General features: G+C 46.4%; 2 protein-coding genes across 3 annotated transcripts in view; one reads left to right on the forward strand and one right to left on the reverse strand.

The window, feature by feature from the left end:
* MRPS18C (mitochondrial ribosomal protein S18C) lies at positions 1-6,445 on the forward strand. 2 transcript variants are annotated; one of them, XM_032800432.2, is made up of 6 exons: positions 1-312; positions 957-1,015; positions 3,732-3,815; positions 5,764-5,821; positions 6,187-6,246; positions 6,325-6,445. In XM_032800432.2, exons 1-6 carry the CDS (start codon positions 222-224, stop codon positions 6,399-6,401), a joined length of 429 nt encoding a protein of 142 aa, XP_032656323.1. In that variant the 5' UTR covers positions 1-221; the 3' UTR covers positions 6,402-6,445. The 2 variants fall into 2 exon arrangements, with proteins under 2 accessions (XP_032656323.1, XP_032656324.1); XM_032800433.2 differs by having other exon boundaries at positions 169-285.
* ABRAXAS1 (abraxas 1, BRCA1 A complex subunit) overlaps positions 5,870-15,738 on the reverse strand; it is a 23,077-nt gene continuing 13,208 nt past the window's right edge. The window contains exons 7-8 of the mRNA XM_032800403.2: positions 8,349-8,460; positions 5,870-7,758 (exon numbers count right to left, since the gene is read on the reverse strand). Coding sequence (XP_032656294.2) covers positions 7,334-7,758; positions 8,349-8,460 — 537 coding nt within the window. The 3' untranslated portion in view covers positions 5,870-7,333. The remainder of the gene's footprint in view (positions 7,759-8,348; positions 8,461-15,738) is intronic.

Here is a 15,738-nt window from a genome sequence, read left to right on the forward strand (position 1 = left end):
GTCCCAAATGTCATTTCCGTTCTTCAAACAACCATTAAAAAGAAAAGTCAGAAGAGCGAAGTCGTTACGTAGCGTTCGTGTTCCCATTGGCTGCCTCGTGGCTAGCTGCGCTCTGATTGGGTAGCATTTTTACTTGTTGGGCAAGGACACCAAGCCCCATTGGTTTCGGCACAGTGTAGCGACAGTTGGACGGGTCCTGTGAAGGGCCAAGGGAGAGGAAGATGGTGGCCACGTTAGTGGTTTCATCCCGGGGCTTGGGAAGACTCCAGCAGATCCTGGCAGCTGGTAAAGGCGCCAGCACCTCCTGCGCGGGTGAGAGGCCTCGGGGGCGGGAGGGGCGGTACGTGTAGCACCTGGCCCGGATTCGCGCTCTCTCTGCGGCTTGGGTGCCGCGGCTCCGCAGGGCCGGGCTGCAGCCTCGGCAGCGCCCGCCCTGAGCGTGATGAGGCCGCAGAGCACCGACCCCTCTGGGATGGTACCGCCACGGACGGGGGGCTCTGCGGTGTCTCTCCTCTGAAGCCTCGGGGATTGTCCCCCGCAGGAGGCAGGCGAGGATCGCCACGCCGAGCTTTCGTCACCCCTGTCCTGGTCAATATAGGGCGGCAGGGTTCGCCTGCTCACGGATGGAGCCAGAGGTTGGTGTTTGCAGGATTCCTGCTGCCAGGAGGTCTCTTGCCTACTTCAGAAATGTTATGTTAATACACCTGTAAGAGTATTTTAAAATAGGGGAACAAACAGCAGGTGAAGACATTGAGCGTTCAGAGAAGGGTCTTCCTGACCTTGTGCGTAATCCCTTAATGGAAGAACTTCTTAGACAATCAACCCACCTCTCTTCTTGGAAGATGCACAACTTTCAGTTTAGGCAGGAAATTGTGGCCTTTTTTTGTTTTGTTGTTGTTTAGAGGCAGTATTTTTAAAGTGATTTAACAGTTGCTTTTATTTTGTTCTGGCAACAGTGTTGTGGAGAAGGGGATATAGTTCACAGCAGGAACAGGTGTCCCACAAAGTGGATCTGGTAAGAGGCATTAATTTGACATATTTTGTAGTTAACTAAGCTTACAGTGCTGCGAAAAACAGCTCTTAAAAGTATGAGTTTACTCCTGGGGCAATTCTGTGCTAAAAATACTGCATATTTTATTTTTCAACATAACATAATCATGCCAGTTTCAATTTTAGTAATTGATTTCAAAACATCTGTCAACAAGTATATCTGTAACAATACAGACAAAAACAAAGATTCAGGAAATGTTTTTTGACAAATAGATTCCTTAGTAGGCATATTAATATATAAATTTGAGTAATAATTCATTTAAACTACAATACAGAAACTTATTTCCTGCACCCCTCAGAAGGAGTGGAAAGGCTTAGGGGAGTCAGGGGTAATGGAGGAGCTGAGGGAGAAGGAAGTAATTGCTGGGAAGAAGTCTGGAGGTGAACCTAGAGGGCTGTTGGGTGTGGGTGTGAGAAGTATGGAACTGTCTTTTTTTGGGGTGAGACAATTGTTAGGGACTCTCCCCTATGCAGACCCCACATCAGCCCCTGTCCCCATGTGTCCCTACATCCCCCACTCAGCCACCCTTCCCCCTCCCCTTGTCTTAATATAGTCACATTCAGCCCTCCATTATGTAAATCCTAGAGGAGCATCCTTCGAGCAAGGAAGGGAACCAGGAAACCTTCTGCTTCCACCTATTGAGTTCCAGCAGTTGTCGTGGTGGTGCTACATAGAACAAACTAAAAGGCATTTATTTTATAAAGTGGGGATGAGGGAAGAGTTACTATTTTCTATCTTTTAAATATCTGGAAGATGCTCAATACTAAGATGATGACATCTATACACAGAAGTAGAAAAGTGCCTTACAGACAAGATCAGTATCTCTACATTTAACTAGGGCTGTTAAGCAATTCAAAAAATTAATCACAATCATGCTGTTAATCAATAATAGAATACCATTTATTTAAATATTTTGGATGTTTTCTACATTTTCAAATATATTGATTTCAATTATAACACAGAATACAAAGTGAACAGTGCTCACTTCATATTTTTGATTACAAATATTTGCATTGTAAATAAGAAATAGTATTTTTCAATTAATCCAATACAAGTACTGTAGTGCAGTCTCTTTATCATGAAAGTTGAGCTTACAAATGTACAATTATGTACAAAAAATTACTGCATTCAAAAAGAAAACAATGTAAAACTTTAGAGCCTACAAAGTCCACTCAGTCCTACTTCTTGTTCAACCAATTGCTAAGACAAACAAGTTTGTTCACGTTTATGGGAGATAATGCTGCCCACTTCTTATTTACATTGTCACTTGAAAGTGAGAACAAGCATTCTCATAGCACTGTTGCAGCCGCATTGTAAGATATTTACATGCAGAAGTGCTAAAGATTCATGTCCCTTCATGCTTCAACCACCATTCCTGGGGACATGCGTCCTTGCTGATGACAAGTTCTGCTTGATCACAGTCCAAAGAAGTATGGACCGAAGCATGTTCATTTTCATCATCTGAGTGAGATGCCACTAGCAGAAGGTTGATTTTCTTTTTTGGTGGTTCAGGTTCTGTAGATTCTGCAGCAGAGTGTTGCTTTTTTAAGACATCTGAAAGCATGCTCCACACCTCATCTCTCTCAGATTTTGGAAGGCACTTCAGATTCTTAAACCTTGGGCCGAGTTCTATAGCTATCTTTAGAAATCTTACATTGGTGTCTTCTTTGCATTTTGTCAGATCTGCAGCGAAAGTGTTCTTAAAATGAACAACATGTGCTGAGTCATCATCCGAGACGACTATAATATGAAATACATGGCAGAATGCTGGTAAAATAGAGCTGGAGACATACAATTCTCCGCCCCCAAGGAGTTCAGTCAGTTTTAATTAATGCATTGTTTTTTTAACAAGCATCATCAGCATGGAAGCATGTCCTCTGGAATGGTGGCCGAAGCATGAAGGGACATATGAATGGTTAGCACATATGGCAAGTAAATACCTTGCAATGCCAGCTACAAAAGTCCCATACGAACACCTGTTCTCACTTTTTAGTGACTTTGTAAATAAGAAGTGGACAGCATTATCTCACATAAATGTAATCAAATTTGTCTTAGCGATTGACTGAACGAGAAGTAGGACTGAGTGGGCTTGTAGACTCTAAAGTTTACGTTGTTTCGAGTGCAGTTATGTAACAAAAAAAATCTACATTTGTAAGTTGCCCTTTCACAATAAAGAGATTGCAGTACAGTACTTGTATGAGGTGAGTTGAATTTATCATTTTTAAAGTGCAAATATTTGTAATAAAAATATGAAGTGAGTACTGTACACTTTGAATTGTGTTGTAATTGAAATCAATATATTTGAAAGTGTAGAAAAACACCCAATATTTAATAAATTTAAATTGGTAGTCTAACAAAGCAAATAAAACTACGATTAACCACAATTTTGAATTGTGATTAACTTTTTTGAGTTAATAGCACGAGTTAACTTTGATTAATCAACAGCCCTACTTTTAATCTATAGCAGCCTGGGAAGCAAAGGTCTGGGTTTGCCATATGAAACCACCTCTAATGACATGCTACTGCTAAGTCTTAAAATCAGCCTTCAATTTTACAGATGTTTTTATTTGTGTTCCAAAGAAATCAAGAAGTAGAATATCATCTCTTTTGTATATAGCCACTTTATTTTTTGTCCCATTGTGGAGGGAATAAAAAAAATTTAAACTGCTTCTTATTTCAGCCAATTGAAATGGAAAGCCCCTATAAGGAGCCTCCTAAAAGATGTCTCTTGTGTGGAATAAATGTAGATTACAAGAATGTACAGGTGAGATTCTTTACAATATGAATTTGTGCAGTGATTGTCTTACAAAATTGATGAAACAACTGCCTTTGTGGGGTAGTTGCTATTTAGGCAGGAGGAACCAGGGAAAAATGGGTCTAGAGGGGTTCAATTCCAGAAATAAGGAGTATGAAGTTGGGGGAGAGTGTGAGCAATACTCCCCACTGGCTTGTTCTCTTTGTACTAGCTGGAGGAAATGCTGCAACTGCAGAACCAGAGGTAAATCGACAGTCAATTTCACTTTGTTGCTTTTAATGGCACTGCTGGGGGATGTATTTAGCGCACAGGTATGATTTTTATGGTGATGAGCACGGCATGCAAACCTAGACTGATCCTGAAGGGCTCTCCACAAGGGGCAGAAGGTTAGGACAGTGATCAGTTGAACTATCATTTGCTTTGAGTGACTAGAAGACTGAAATCTTATTAGTTTGGGCCTTCTAGCCTTACTGGAGGAGACACTCCCAACACGGTTTTGTGGGTGAGGCATAACATTCAGAAGAGTGAAGAGCTTAATGCAGTGATGAGCTGCCAAAATCACAACAACCGGTTTCCTATAAAAAGTTCTGATTTAAGGGGGCGGGAAGCAGAGGAGGGGCCGGGGTGTGGGGAGACATACTTGTGGGGCCGGGGGCAAATTGCCCCACTGCCCCCCGTCCCCCTGGAGCTCACAGTCCCCCCTCCCCCTTATCTTGCTGGCAGCTCAAAGCAGCAGGACGACTCAGGAGTTCAGCTGAGCTGCCCAGCTGCTGGCCATGCTGCAGCACTGCGGGGTGGGTGGGTGGAATCCTCGTGGGGTCAGGGGCCCGCGGAAATTGCCCACTTGCCCCCCCCCCCCCCGCAGCCCTGGAGCTCGCAGCCCCCCCCCTTACTTTGCTGGCAGCCCAGAGCTCAGCTGAGCTGCCCAGCTGCTGGCCATGCTGCTGCTCTGCAGGGTGGGGGAAGCGGGGGAGAGCCCGGGGGGAGACATCCTTGTGGGGCTGGGGGCCCCTACAGGGCCCAGCCCTGGGGCAAATTGCCCCACTTGCTCTCCCCCCCCACCCCAGGTGGCCCCGGAGCTCACAACTCCCCCTTACCTTTGCGGCCGCTCAAAGCAGCAGGATCAAGCTGGAGCTCAGCTGAGCTGCCCAGCTGGCACCGGCTGGCCATGCTGCGGCTCTGGGGGGGGAGCAGGGAATCCTGGGAGCTCAGGTGGGGGACAGGACCGTCCTGTGGGCCACATCCGACCCGTGGACCAGAGTTGTTCTCCTACCTGCCTGGCTCTTTAACAGCCAGTTCTCCACCTGTGTCTAATTTCAGCAACTGGTTCTAGCGAACTGGTGCGAACCGGCTGCAGCTCACCACTGGCTTAATGTACTAGCTTTTAGGGGAAGTTAGTATTCATTTATTTGGCTGATAATGTATACAAAAATTTTCCTCAAGAATATAAGTTCAGTTTTGCAAAAAGGGCACAACTTGTCAGCTGTCTCCTTGAGATGCTTAGGGCTCTGACTTTCGGAAGTGCTGAGCAATCACAACTGCAACAAAGATTAATGTGAGTTCTCTGAAAAATCACGCCATAGGATTCTCAGACTGGACCTCCAAAGCTAGCAGATACTTCTGGCCTTAATGTGTGCCTCAGTTCCTGATGTGTAAAATGCAGCTGATAATAACCATAGGAGGTATGGGGCTAATTAATTTCTTAGTATTTGTAAAGAACTAAGATGAGCGCCACAGAAAAGGAGATCCTATTTAGAACATTAATATACATGGTTTTTAAATTCTGGTTTAAAAGCCAGCAGGTTATTGTTGTGAGAAGTTCTTTAAGGCAAATCATGTCATATGCCACAACATAGGGAGCATAGAATAGTGTCAGAATACAACTTTTTTCAAGAAATTAGTGTTTAAAGGTACTGGTTTGCAAGAATATTTATTAAGATTTTTGGTTCTTCAATAGCTGCTATCCCAGTTTGTTTCTCCACATACTGGTCGCATTTATGGCAGACACATAACAGGTATGTAAGCTGCAATCTAATGTTAATTTCATAAGTAGTCTTTGTTTATCTTATTACAAGTGTTTACTTAAGGCTAATATTAAAATTTAGCATTTTGTATTTAACCGTCTTAGTGGCAACAAATTACTATCCATTGTGAAACCACCAAGTAATGTGACAGAATTGGGCATTTTCATGATTAGGAATTCAAACATTTGAATTGTACACTTTCTACATACTAATAGTTTCTGTAATCTGATTTATTTATTTTCTAGTAAGAAAAAAGGCCTTTTAAAAAGGACCGAGGGAATCCCTAATAACTGACCTCATCACTGAGTCTATTGTTTGGATACCTGAAATAAGATACTAAAGAACTGTCTTTACAGGTTTGTGTGGGAGGAAACAGAAAGAGATTTCAAAAGCCATTAAAAGAGCTCATGTAACTGGTAAGCATAGCTGTAAACTAGTTTTTGTAGACAATTTTTTTTTTAATTTGAACACTTACCAGTATTAATTTCTTGCAGGATTTATGCCAGTTGTGTACAAGGATCCAACATTTCTTAATGACCCAAAAATTTGTGATATCAGGCATCCGGAGTAAATTATGTAAATTGTGCATAAAACAATAAAGTTATTTATAATGTTTGTGCTCATTACTACCAGAACCTTTACTTCTCTAACAAAATACTAACAATTTTAGAATGGATGCTCAGGTCAGTTATACTCAAAATGCTTGGCATTCCTTTACGTAACTGCCAGAAAGAAGTTGAGATATTACACACTATAACAAACAGAATTGAGCACTCATAAGGAGAGAAAGTTCTCCATGTTTGCAATAGAGAAAATTTAAAACCTGTGGAAAACTTCTCAAAACACTTGTGTGCTGTTTTCCTTGCATTATAACCTGATCTTAAAATGCAGCAGGACCCTACTCCATACCTTTCTGAGTTTGAAGTAAGGGAAAACATGGAGTTACACTTGCTCATCATAGGAGCCATTTGCAAATAAAACCCAAGATATAAATGGTCAGAATGCAAGAGAGCAAGTGATTAGAGTAAGACAGAGCAACTTTTGCTGTTAACATAACATCGTAGCAGACCCAGATACCAAGCTGCTTTGGCACTGTATATGTCAGCTGCTGCTGAGCAAAGCCTAAATGTGGTAGTAGTCTCCTTTAGCAATAAGTACACAGTATCACTTAAAAAGGCAAGGTAAAGTACATCCCAACTCTGACAGCTGCAGCAGCTCTTCAGTTTTCAATGTCTATACTCTACTACTATTCTTCCTACTGTGAGCCCTGAGAGAAAGGGAATGCAGAGTGAGGGAATGTAATCTGGACTCTATATTTTCCAAATAAGATACCTGCATTTTAAAAAAAAACTGTTTTCCATTTAAAATTTTTTACAAAATGATACTTAAATACGTTAGTTTAGCCCTGCTGTCAATTGATGGAACATAGTAAATGTGTTGGCAGCAGTTTTTTGGTGCAGCAGTAGTCACCCTGAGGAAAATCCTACACCTGGCCCAAAACGATTAAAAAGTTGGCGATTGTGGATATTCATTAGTGTCCTTAAGTTTCTCCAAAGTTTCCTCATCTGTTTCAGTACCACTCATTAAAAGCTTTCCTTCTTGGTCTCTGTCTTGGTCCCCTTTAAGTAACTTATGGTGAAGTTGCAATGAGCGTGATTTCTTGAATGGTTTTCGTCCAGCTGTGGTCACACTAGCTTTACGCTTGGTTATCTGCCTTGTTCCAGCTTCAGGAAAGTCACTGTCTTCTTGCATTAGAGTCAGTTTGTCCATTACATTTATTTTGTGGTCAGTGTTACAGCAGTATTTAGAAATCTGCCTGCCTTTTAAGGAAACAAGGCAGGTCTGAAGTCCAGAATTTGGGAAAAACGTTTGTAAAGCTTGACAAAGGAAAACATTCTCCTTTGGTTCATCTGAAACACACTTCTCTCCTGAATAATAGAAAAAATCAAGAATTTCAAAATAGCTTGAATAGTCAAAGGACTATTCTGCACATTACCAGCATAGACCTCTCTACTGAATTATGTTCATATACATCAATTACCTTCCTAAGATTAGTACTATGACTATTATTCTTTCAAGAAAAGGTATTAAGTTTCCCTTTTGACTGGTAGTTAGAAAGTGATGCTGGCTAAACCCAAATATCCAAACTGTTTTCAGACTCCATTTGTAAAAAATTCAGTGGTTAGCAAATTATTTTTTGATACATTGAGAATAAAGATGAGTGCTAGTGGTGTTTCATATGTAGTTTAATATATCTAGTGGCAAACTTCTGAAATTGCAACTACAGAAATTACTCACTAATGTAGACTCTAGAATTAATTCCAGACTGTGGGGTTTTTAGACCAGACTGAATTTAGTGGGATAAGTATAGCTGAAATATCATGTTTACCTTAATGTCTTATGGATTCCTCCAAGGAAATGTCATTCTTGAATAGTTATATTAAGTATTGTTTATAGGTCCAGTTTTGCCACATAACTCATGTTTCCATGGAGAGGCTTGATGATCTTTCTACATTACCTGAAGTTTGTGTCTGCTCCTTTTTTCTTTTTATTTCTTGTTTTAGTTGGTCCACTTCTGCTAGAAGTTTCTCTACTGATCGTTCGCTGCCCTCTACTTTAGAACATATCTTCTGCAAGAGAAGTCAATTCTACTGAACATTCAATTGTAGTCATTAAGTCAGTCTTATACTGGATTTATTTATTTAAGTGTTCCAGATAAATTTCAAGGCATCCTTAAAAAAAAAAAAGTTAACACATTGTACAATGTCTTTTAAAAACAAGGTCCAATACGACTAAACAAAGCATACAAAGCAACATTGAGGGTATAGTGAACAGCAAGACCACTGAATCAGCAACTAACTGGAAAACACTTATAAAATCTTCTAATCCATTCTACCTATAATCCCAGAAGGTTTGCTACAGTATATTTTAGTATTTTATGCAGTCTCCTTTTAAACTCAAGAAATGAGACTTTTATATCTTTCCTTTTGGAGGCCAGTTTACATTCTCCCATCAGGGTTATTCTAAATACCACCTGAAATTTCCCATGTTTTCCTTTGTTTAATTTCATGTTACTACTCCTACTTCCCCAATTTTTAACAACTGAATTCACTTGGTTTTAAAAAAATGAACCTAACTGATTTGTGGCACTCCTCAGGTTGACAGATAATTACTTATATCCAAATAACTTTGAATGACTATTGCAAAAAAGTGAGGTACTGTATCATGTGCTTTACTGAAGTCTATGCAAGTTACATGAATGCTGTTCCTTCTTTCACTATTTTTCATCTTAATTTAAAAGGACAGCCAAGTTTCTCTCTGATCTTGTGTGTACAGTGCTTATGATTCAGTTGCTTTTGTGCTCAGAACCTATCTGCTGGAATGTGATCTTAGTAATGGTAAAGTTGTCTTTACTCAGTATTTAAAAGAAAATTCTTTCCCCAGCCCCTTCCATTCTGATGTCTAAAATCATGATACTACTTACAAACTTCCAGCAGCTTAGTAAAATACCTTGTTCCCATCTGACTCTGAGTTGCATACTACTTAGCAACTTTGGATGATTCACATTTAATTTCTCCTGTTTTTAAAAACAGTATTTATAGTCCTTATTATTTCCAAATAGCCACGCTACCTACTTATTTTTCTCAAGATGAATTTTCAAAAAATAATGCAATAGCTCATTAATTTAAAAAACTGTGATTGCAGGCTCATTACTAGATAAGGAACCAACTTTCTTTCCTGATGTTTGCAAAAGTCTGATTGGACAAATCCAAGACTTCCATGACTTTGTGTTTGGTATTGCCCAGATGGAAGCTTTCATGTGACTCTTTACTTGATACAAAATTTGACAGTAGTTTCTTGTACCTTAATCATATTGAGGAACTCCTCTTAGAAGACTGAACACAAAGTTTAACTAAAGGTAGTTGTGCTACAAAAATCTTAATTTCTCTAACACTGTAGCCAAAATCCAATTCGTCCATATTGGTCTAGTAGGAGTGACTAATAAAACTGTGGGCAAGGACTAATAGTCTACATCAGGCCTGCAGAACTTGTAAAGCGGCAAGAGCCACATTACTCCAAAGAAAACAGCTGAGGGCCAAAACCCCCTGGCCCGGCGGAAACACCCCACCCCAGCACTGCCCAGCCCTGCAGAAACAAACCCTCCTTCCCCAGTGCTGCCCCACCAAAACAGCTGTGGGCCAAAAAGGAAGGTAGGGGGTGGGGAGGTGATACTTGATTTTAAATCAGCCAGGGGCTCCCAGCTGAAGAGGTGGCTGGGAGTCCTCAGGGTCAAATTAAAGGGTCCGGGGCTGCGGCGGCTGGGGGAACCCGGAGCCTTGCAGGGCTGGAGCAGGGCTTTAAAGGGCCCAGAGCTCCTGCTGCTGAGGGGAGCCCGAGCCCTTTAAATCCCAGCCCCAGCCCATCCGCTGGAGCCGTGGCCAGGATTCAAAGGGCTCTGGGCTGCCTGCAGCCACGGGGAGCCCTGAGCTCTTTAAATCTCAGTCACGGCCGGGAATCTCTGCAGGCAGCCCAGAGCCCTTTGAATCCCAGCTGCGGCTGAGATTTAAAGGCCTCTGGACTCCCCACGGTTGTGGGCAGCCCAGAGCCTTTGAATCCCGTCTGCGGCTGGCAGGGCCGGCTTTAGGAAGTGCGGGGCCCAATTCAAACATATTTGGCAGGGCCCCGGCAGGGATGACTGGGAAAAAAAAAAGATGTAAAAAAAAGCCTTTCATTTCTTAGCAACCGGTTCCCTATAAAAAGTTCTGCCACAGTATGTATTGTTTTGTACCAATAGGGTTACCATACGTCTGTATTTTCCTCCTGGATGGCGATTTAAGAACCAAAAAGCCTGACACATCCGGGAAAATACAGATGTATGTTAACCCTACCTAAAGTTCTTTTTTAAAGAGATGGGTCTGAACTAGAAATGAGCTCCGCCACTCCCTGAGAAGGTGCTAGGGTGCACATATGTGGGTCCCAGCTGCTCCCTGCCCACCTCATTGAAGCAGGTGTGCAGGGTTACTTCCCTGGGAACTGCAGGGCACCAGTGGACATGGGGCTGGCTGGAGGTGGGGGGCTGGGAGGGGGCTGGAGGTAGGGTCTGGCTGCAGGCTGGGCAAGGGGTGTGGGATGGGCTGGCTGGCTTCAAGCAGGGGTGCGGCATGGGTTGGCAGGGCTGGAGACAAAGGAGTGTGGGACTGGCTGGCTTCAGGCAGGGGTGCAGCAGGGGTTGGCTGGAGACAGAGCAGGGGGTGCAGGGCTGGTGTGGGCAGGGCAGGGGATGCGAGGCTGGCTGGAGATGGGCTGGCTGCAGACAGGAACTGTTACAGGCAGGGCAGGAGGTGCAGCAGGGGTTGGCTGCAGGCAGCTGGTACAGGTACAGGGGGTACAGCCCATCCTGTATGGTGAGTGCCCTCTCCTCCTCCTCCCTCCCCCATCAGGCTAGCAGCAGCAGTCCAGGGCTTAGGGGCTATTTAAAGGCCCCGGGGCTCCCCTGCTTCCACTGCACCAGCCCTTTAAATGGCTGAGGGAGCCCTGGGGAAGCGGTGTGGCTTCAGTGGCTATTTAAAGGACCGGAGCAGCAGAGGCAGCTGGAGCCCTAGCCCTTTAAATAGCCCCTGGAACCCCCCGCTACCCCAGGGCTCTGGGGGCTAAAGAGCCTGGAGCTCCCCTTCTTCTACCTCCCCAGCCCTTTAAATAGCCACAGGAACCCTAGGGAAGTGGTGGGGCTCCAGCGGCTATTTAAAGGGCGAGGGCGGTAGAAGCAACGGGAGCCCTGGACTTTTTAAATAGCCCCCAGAGCCCCACAGCCCTACCCCAGCGCTCGAGCAGTGGTGCTCTGGTGGCAATTTAAAGGGCCTGGGGCTCCAGCGGGGAGCTCCAGGCCTTTTAAATTGCCCCCTGGGGAAGCTAGGCCATCCTGGTACAGCGCACTGGGGCTTGGGCGTGGGGCCCTCTTAGGGGCAGGGCCGCTTCAGGGGAATTGGTTGAATTGGCCTAAAGCCGGTCCTGGCAGCTGAGATTTAAAGAGCTCTGGGCTCCCCGCGGCTGTGGGCAGCTCAGAGCCTTTTGAATCCCAGCCACGGCTGAGATTTAAAGGGCTGTGGGCTCCCCGCTGCTGGTTTACAGGGTGGGCGCAGGGCTGCTCCTCCGGAAAGAGTGCTTTGTTTCCCTGGAGGTAGATGGGAGGAAGGTCACTGGGTACTGGGACACGGGCGCAGAGGTGACGCTGGCCCGGCCCGAGGTGGTGGCCCCAGATCAGATGGTGCCAGACACCTACCTGACCCTGATGGGAGTGGGCGGGACCCCATTCAAGGTGCCCGTGGTGAGGGTACACCTGAAGTGGGGGGCCAAGGAGGGCCCCAAGGACGTGGGGGTACACCCACATTTGCCCACGGACGTGTTAATGGGAGGAGACCTCAAGGACTGCCCTGGTCGTGACTTGTAGTCAGAGTCAGCGAAGGGCACTGCGCTCCGACAATGGGGAAGGTACTCTGCCCGAGGTGCAGGACCCTAACCTGGTGGGGAGGGAACGCCCAGGGACATGGCTCAGAGAGGCTGCGGCCTCAGACCCAGCCAGCAAGAGAGAGCAGGAACCCATCCTTGTTCCAGCTGCTGAGTTCCAGGCTGAGTTGCAGAAAGATCCCTCCTTGTGGAAGCCCAGGGACCGGGCTGACCTCAGTGCAGTACAGACCATGAGGAGAGCTTGCAAGGAGAGGTTTCTGTGGGAGAAGGGGTTGCTGTGCCAAGAATGGGCTCCCCCAGAGGAAGTAGAGTCATGGGGGATCAGGAGGCAGCTGGTGGTTCCCCAGAAGTTTTGCCACAAGCTGCTGTACCTGGCCCATGACATCCCTCTCGCAGGGCACCAGGGAATCTGGCACACTAGGCAGATGCTGCTACAGAACTTTTACTGGCCTGGGGTCTTTACCCAGGTCCGACAGTACTGCCAATCCTGTGACCCCGCGAGGGGGAGGCCCGGACAAGTGGAAACGGCGTTGAGGCTTACCATCACTATGAAGAACCTTTCCAGAAGGTGCCATGGACATAGTAGGACCTCGCAGCAAGACGACTTTGTCGGGAAGAAATACATGTCTCGAGGGGGGGGGGGGGGGGGGGGGGGGGGGGTGATGAGATTCCACTCCTCCGAGCGTGCCTTGTCCTCTATCGAAGCAAGGTGTGGCAGATGCACTGCTGAAATTTTCAGCTGTGGTGGTCCTCCAAGGAATCTGTAACGGACCAGGGTCCAACTTCATTCAAGCCATGCTCCGTGCTTGTTGGGAAAATGTGGGTCGGCCATACTGGGCCTCAGCGTATCACCCCAGTCCAACGGGCTGTGGAAATGTCAACAGGATGCTGAAATGATGCCTAAAAACATTTATGAACCAGCACCATGCAGGACGGGACGAAGTCTTACATCACCTGTTGTCGGTACAGGGAGTACCCAGGATCTACCGGGTTCGCTTCACTGTTGTAATCGGAAGGGGGTAGTGGAGCCCTAACCTGCATGATAGAGAATGGGAGGGAAGCCGCCCGATGGAGATCAGTAGTGGAATATTCCTGACCTTCAGAAAGACTTGCCGAGCATAGGCCGAAGGGAGAATCTGCCCGACCACGAGGATGCAAAAGGTCTGGTATGCACCCACGGCGCGGGCTTTTTTGCCACCGGGATCATGGTGAGTCCTATCCCTGTGAGGAAACCAACAACTCCAGTGCTGGAAGGCGCCTTCAATTATACCAACTAAATGAGGTAAACTTGTGTGAGCTGTCGAAACCGGGCACATCAGCCGGCTGTACTGTGAATATGATGAAGCTACTAGACAGGAATGTGTGGTGGCGTGGGGACATTGGAGAGCAGGGAGATGACCCTTTAGTGGATCTATTCCGGACAAACCCCTCTCTGATCAGCTAACCTGCCAGATGCTGAATAGCAGGGGTGCTCCATCGTACGACAGCTGGACCACTAATTCCCCACCTGCGCCTAATTTGAATGCATCAGTGGAGACTGGGTCACATCTCCTATAAATTCTCCATTTTGGGTCACTGGGAAACTGCCCAGACTATAAGAAGAGTCGAATGTGGCTTTGGGTGGATCCAGCCGTTCTTCCAGCCCTTGGCTCGCAGTGTGCTGGTCCCAAAGGAGGGTTGATCCGTCTAGTGGACTATCGAAATGTCAATGCCGTCACCGTATCTGATGCCTACCATCCCAGGCCTGACGAGCTCTTAGACAAGCTGGAGGCGCTCGGTATCTCACCACCAGGATCTTACCAAGAGCTACTGCAAGTGCCGCTGACGCAATGCCAGCTGAAATTGGCCTTTATCACCCCTCTGGGCTCTATGAGTTCGACCCTGCCCTGGCCTCAAGGAGCACCAGCATTCCAGCACTGGATCGCTCTGAGGGGATGGAGAGTTTGCCATGGCGTATGACACACTGCGTCTCAGCCAGACTGGGAGACACGAGCCAAGTAAACAAGTGCTGGACCGATCCAGGAGCGGGTTAACCGTAAAGGCTGCGAAGGCAAGTGGATGGCTGAGTATCTACCTGGCATCGGGTAGGGCAGCGCCTAAAGCTGGAACCAGCCACGGTGGAGTGATCAGAACTGGCCGCCCCCAACAAAAAGCAGGTCCGGCCTTATTGGGATGGGGATATCAAAAGGTTCGTGCCCACTTAGCACATAGCCCCCCCATCCATGACTGTGCAAAGGGGAAGCAGATAAGGTGTCGGACAAGCAGTGCAGAGCCTCGCCGGCTATGAAGAAGCTCTGGTTAGTGGCCCAGCTGAAACCCAGATTTGAACAACCTTATGGTTCACCGATGCTCAGACACGGGACTGAGGCGTTTAATGCGGAGGTAAAAGGGAACACCCCATCGTCTACCTGAGCAAGAAGTTGCTACCCAGAACAAACTACGCAGCCATCGAGAAGGAATGCTGGCCATGGTTGTGGCCTTAGAAACTGGAAGCATCCTCTGTACACTCACCATGTAACGACCACTCTCCCTGACTGGCTGCACCAGGTAAAGAGCAATGCCAACTCTAAGGTGACCCTCCTGCAGATTATGACGTGGGCGTGTCCATTGAAGGAATGCAACCTGAAGCGGACGCGTTGTCCGGAGAGGGGCCTGAACTTCCCCAGGTCACTGGGCAGATGACCGCTCAGTTCGTCTCGAGGAAGAGATGTGATGGATAGGGCTGTCTGCATGGGGATGGAGAGCAGGGAGAGTTGTAGGGATGGACAATACTTGAGCTGTAACTGACTAGCAGGAAGGAGTCAACACTTGCGAGACTATGAAGGAAGGCGCTGGAGGATTTCGGTTGGGCTGGTGGGGGAATCAGGGTATCTAACGGGATCCAAGCCCGAACCCAAGGACTCAATTGAGGGTCCTGACAGTGCCAACAGCTCTGCTGTGAATCTGCATCCTGTTGTCCAATAACCTTTGTTTTACTGCTGCTGAGTCACTGTGAGTCCCAGGAGAGGGCAGGCGTACTCCCACACTCCTTGAGCTCCCGCCGTGCAGCAGCCCAGAGCCCTTGAAATCTGCGGGTGAGATTTAAACAGTCTGGGCTCCTGCGCTCGGCAGTCAGAAGCCTTTTGAATCCTGGCTGCGGCTGGGATTTAAAGGGCTCTGGGCTTCCCGCCGCTGCCGGCAGCCCAGAGGCCTATGAATCCCGGCCACAGCTGGGATTTAAAGGACTCTGGGCTCCCCGCCACTGCCGGCAGCCCAGAGCCCTATGAATCCCGGACGCGGCTGAGATTTAAAGAGCTATAGGCTCCCCACTGCTGCGGGCACGAAATCTAAGGTTTCGCATGCCACTAATATATTTTAACATTTTTAGAAGGTTTCTTTCTATAAGTCTATAATATATAACTAAACTATTGTTATATGTAAAGTAAATAACATTTTTAAAATGT

Source organism: Chelonoidis abingdonii, chromosome 5 (genome assembly GCF_003597395.2).
Source record: "Chelonoidis abingdonii isolate Lonesome George chromosome 5, CheloAbing_2.0, whole genome shotgun sequence".
NCBI classification, from domain to species: Eukaryota; Metazoa; Chordata; order Testudines; family Testudinidae; genus Chelonoidis; species Chelonoidis abingdonii.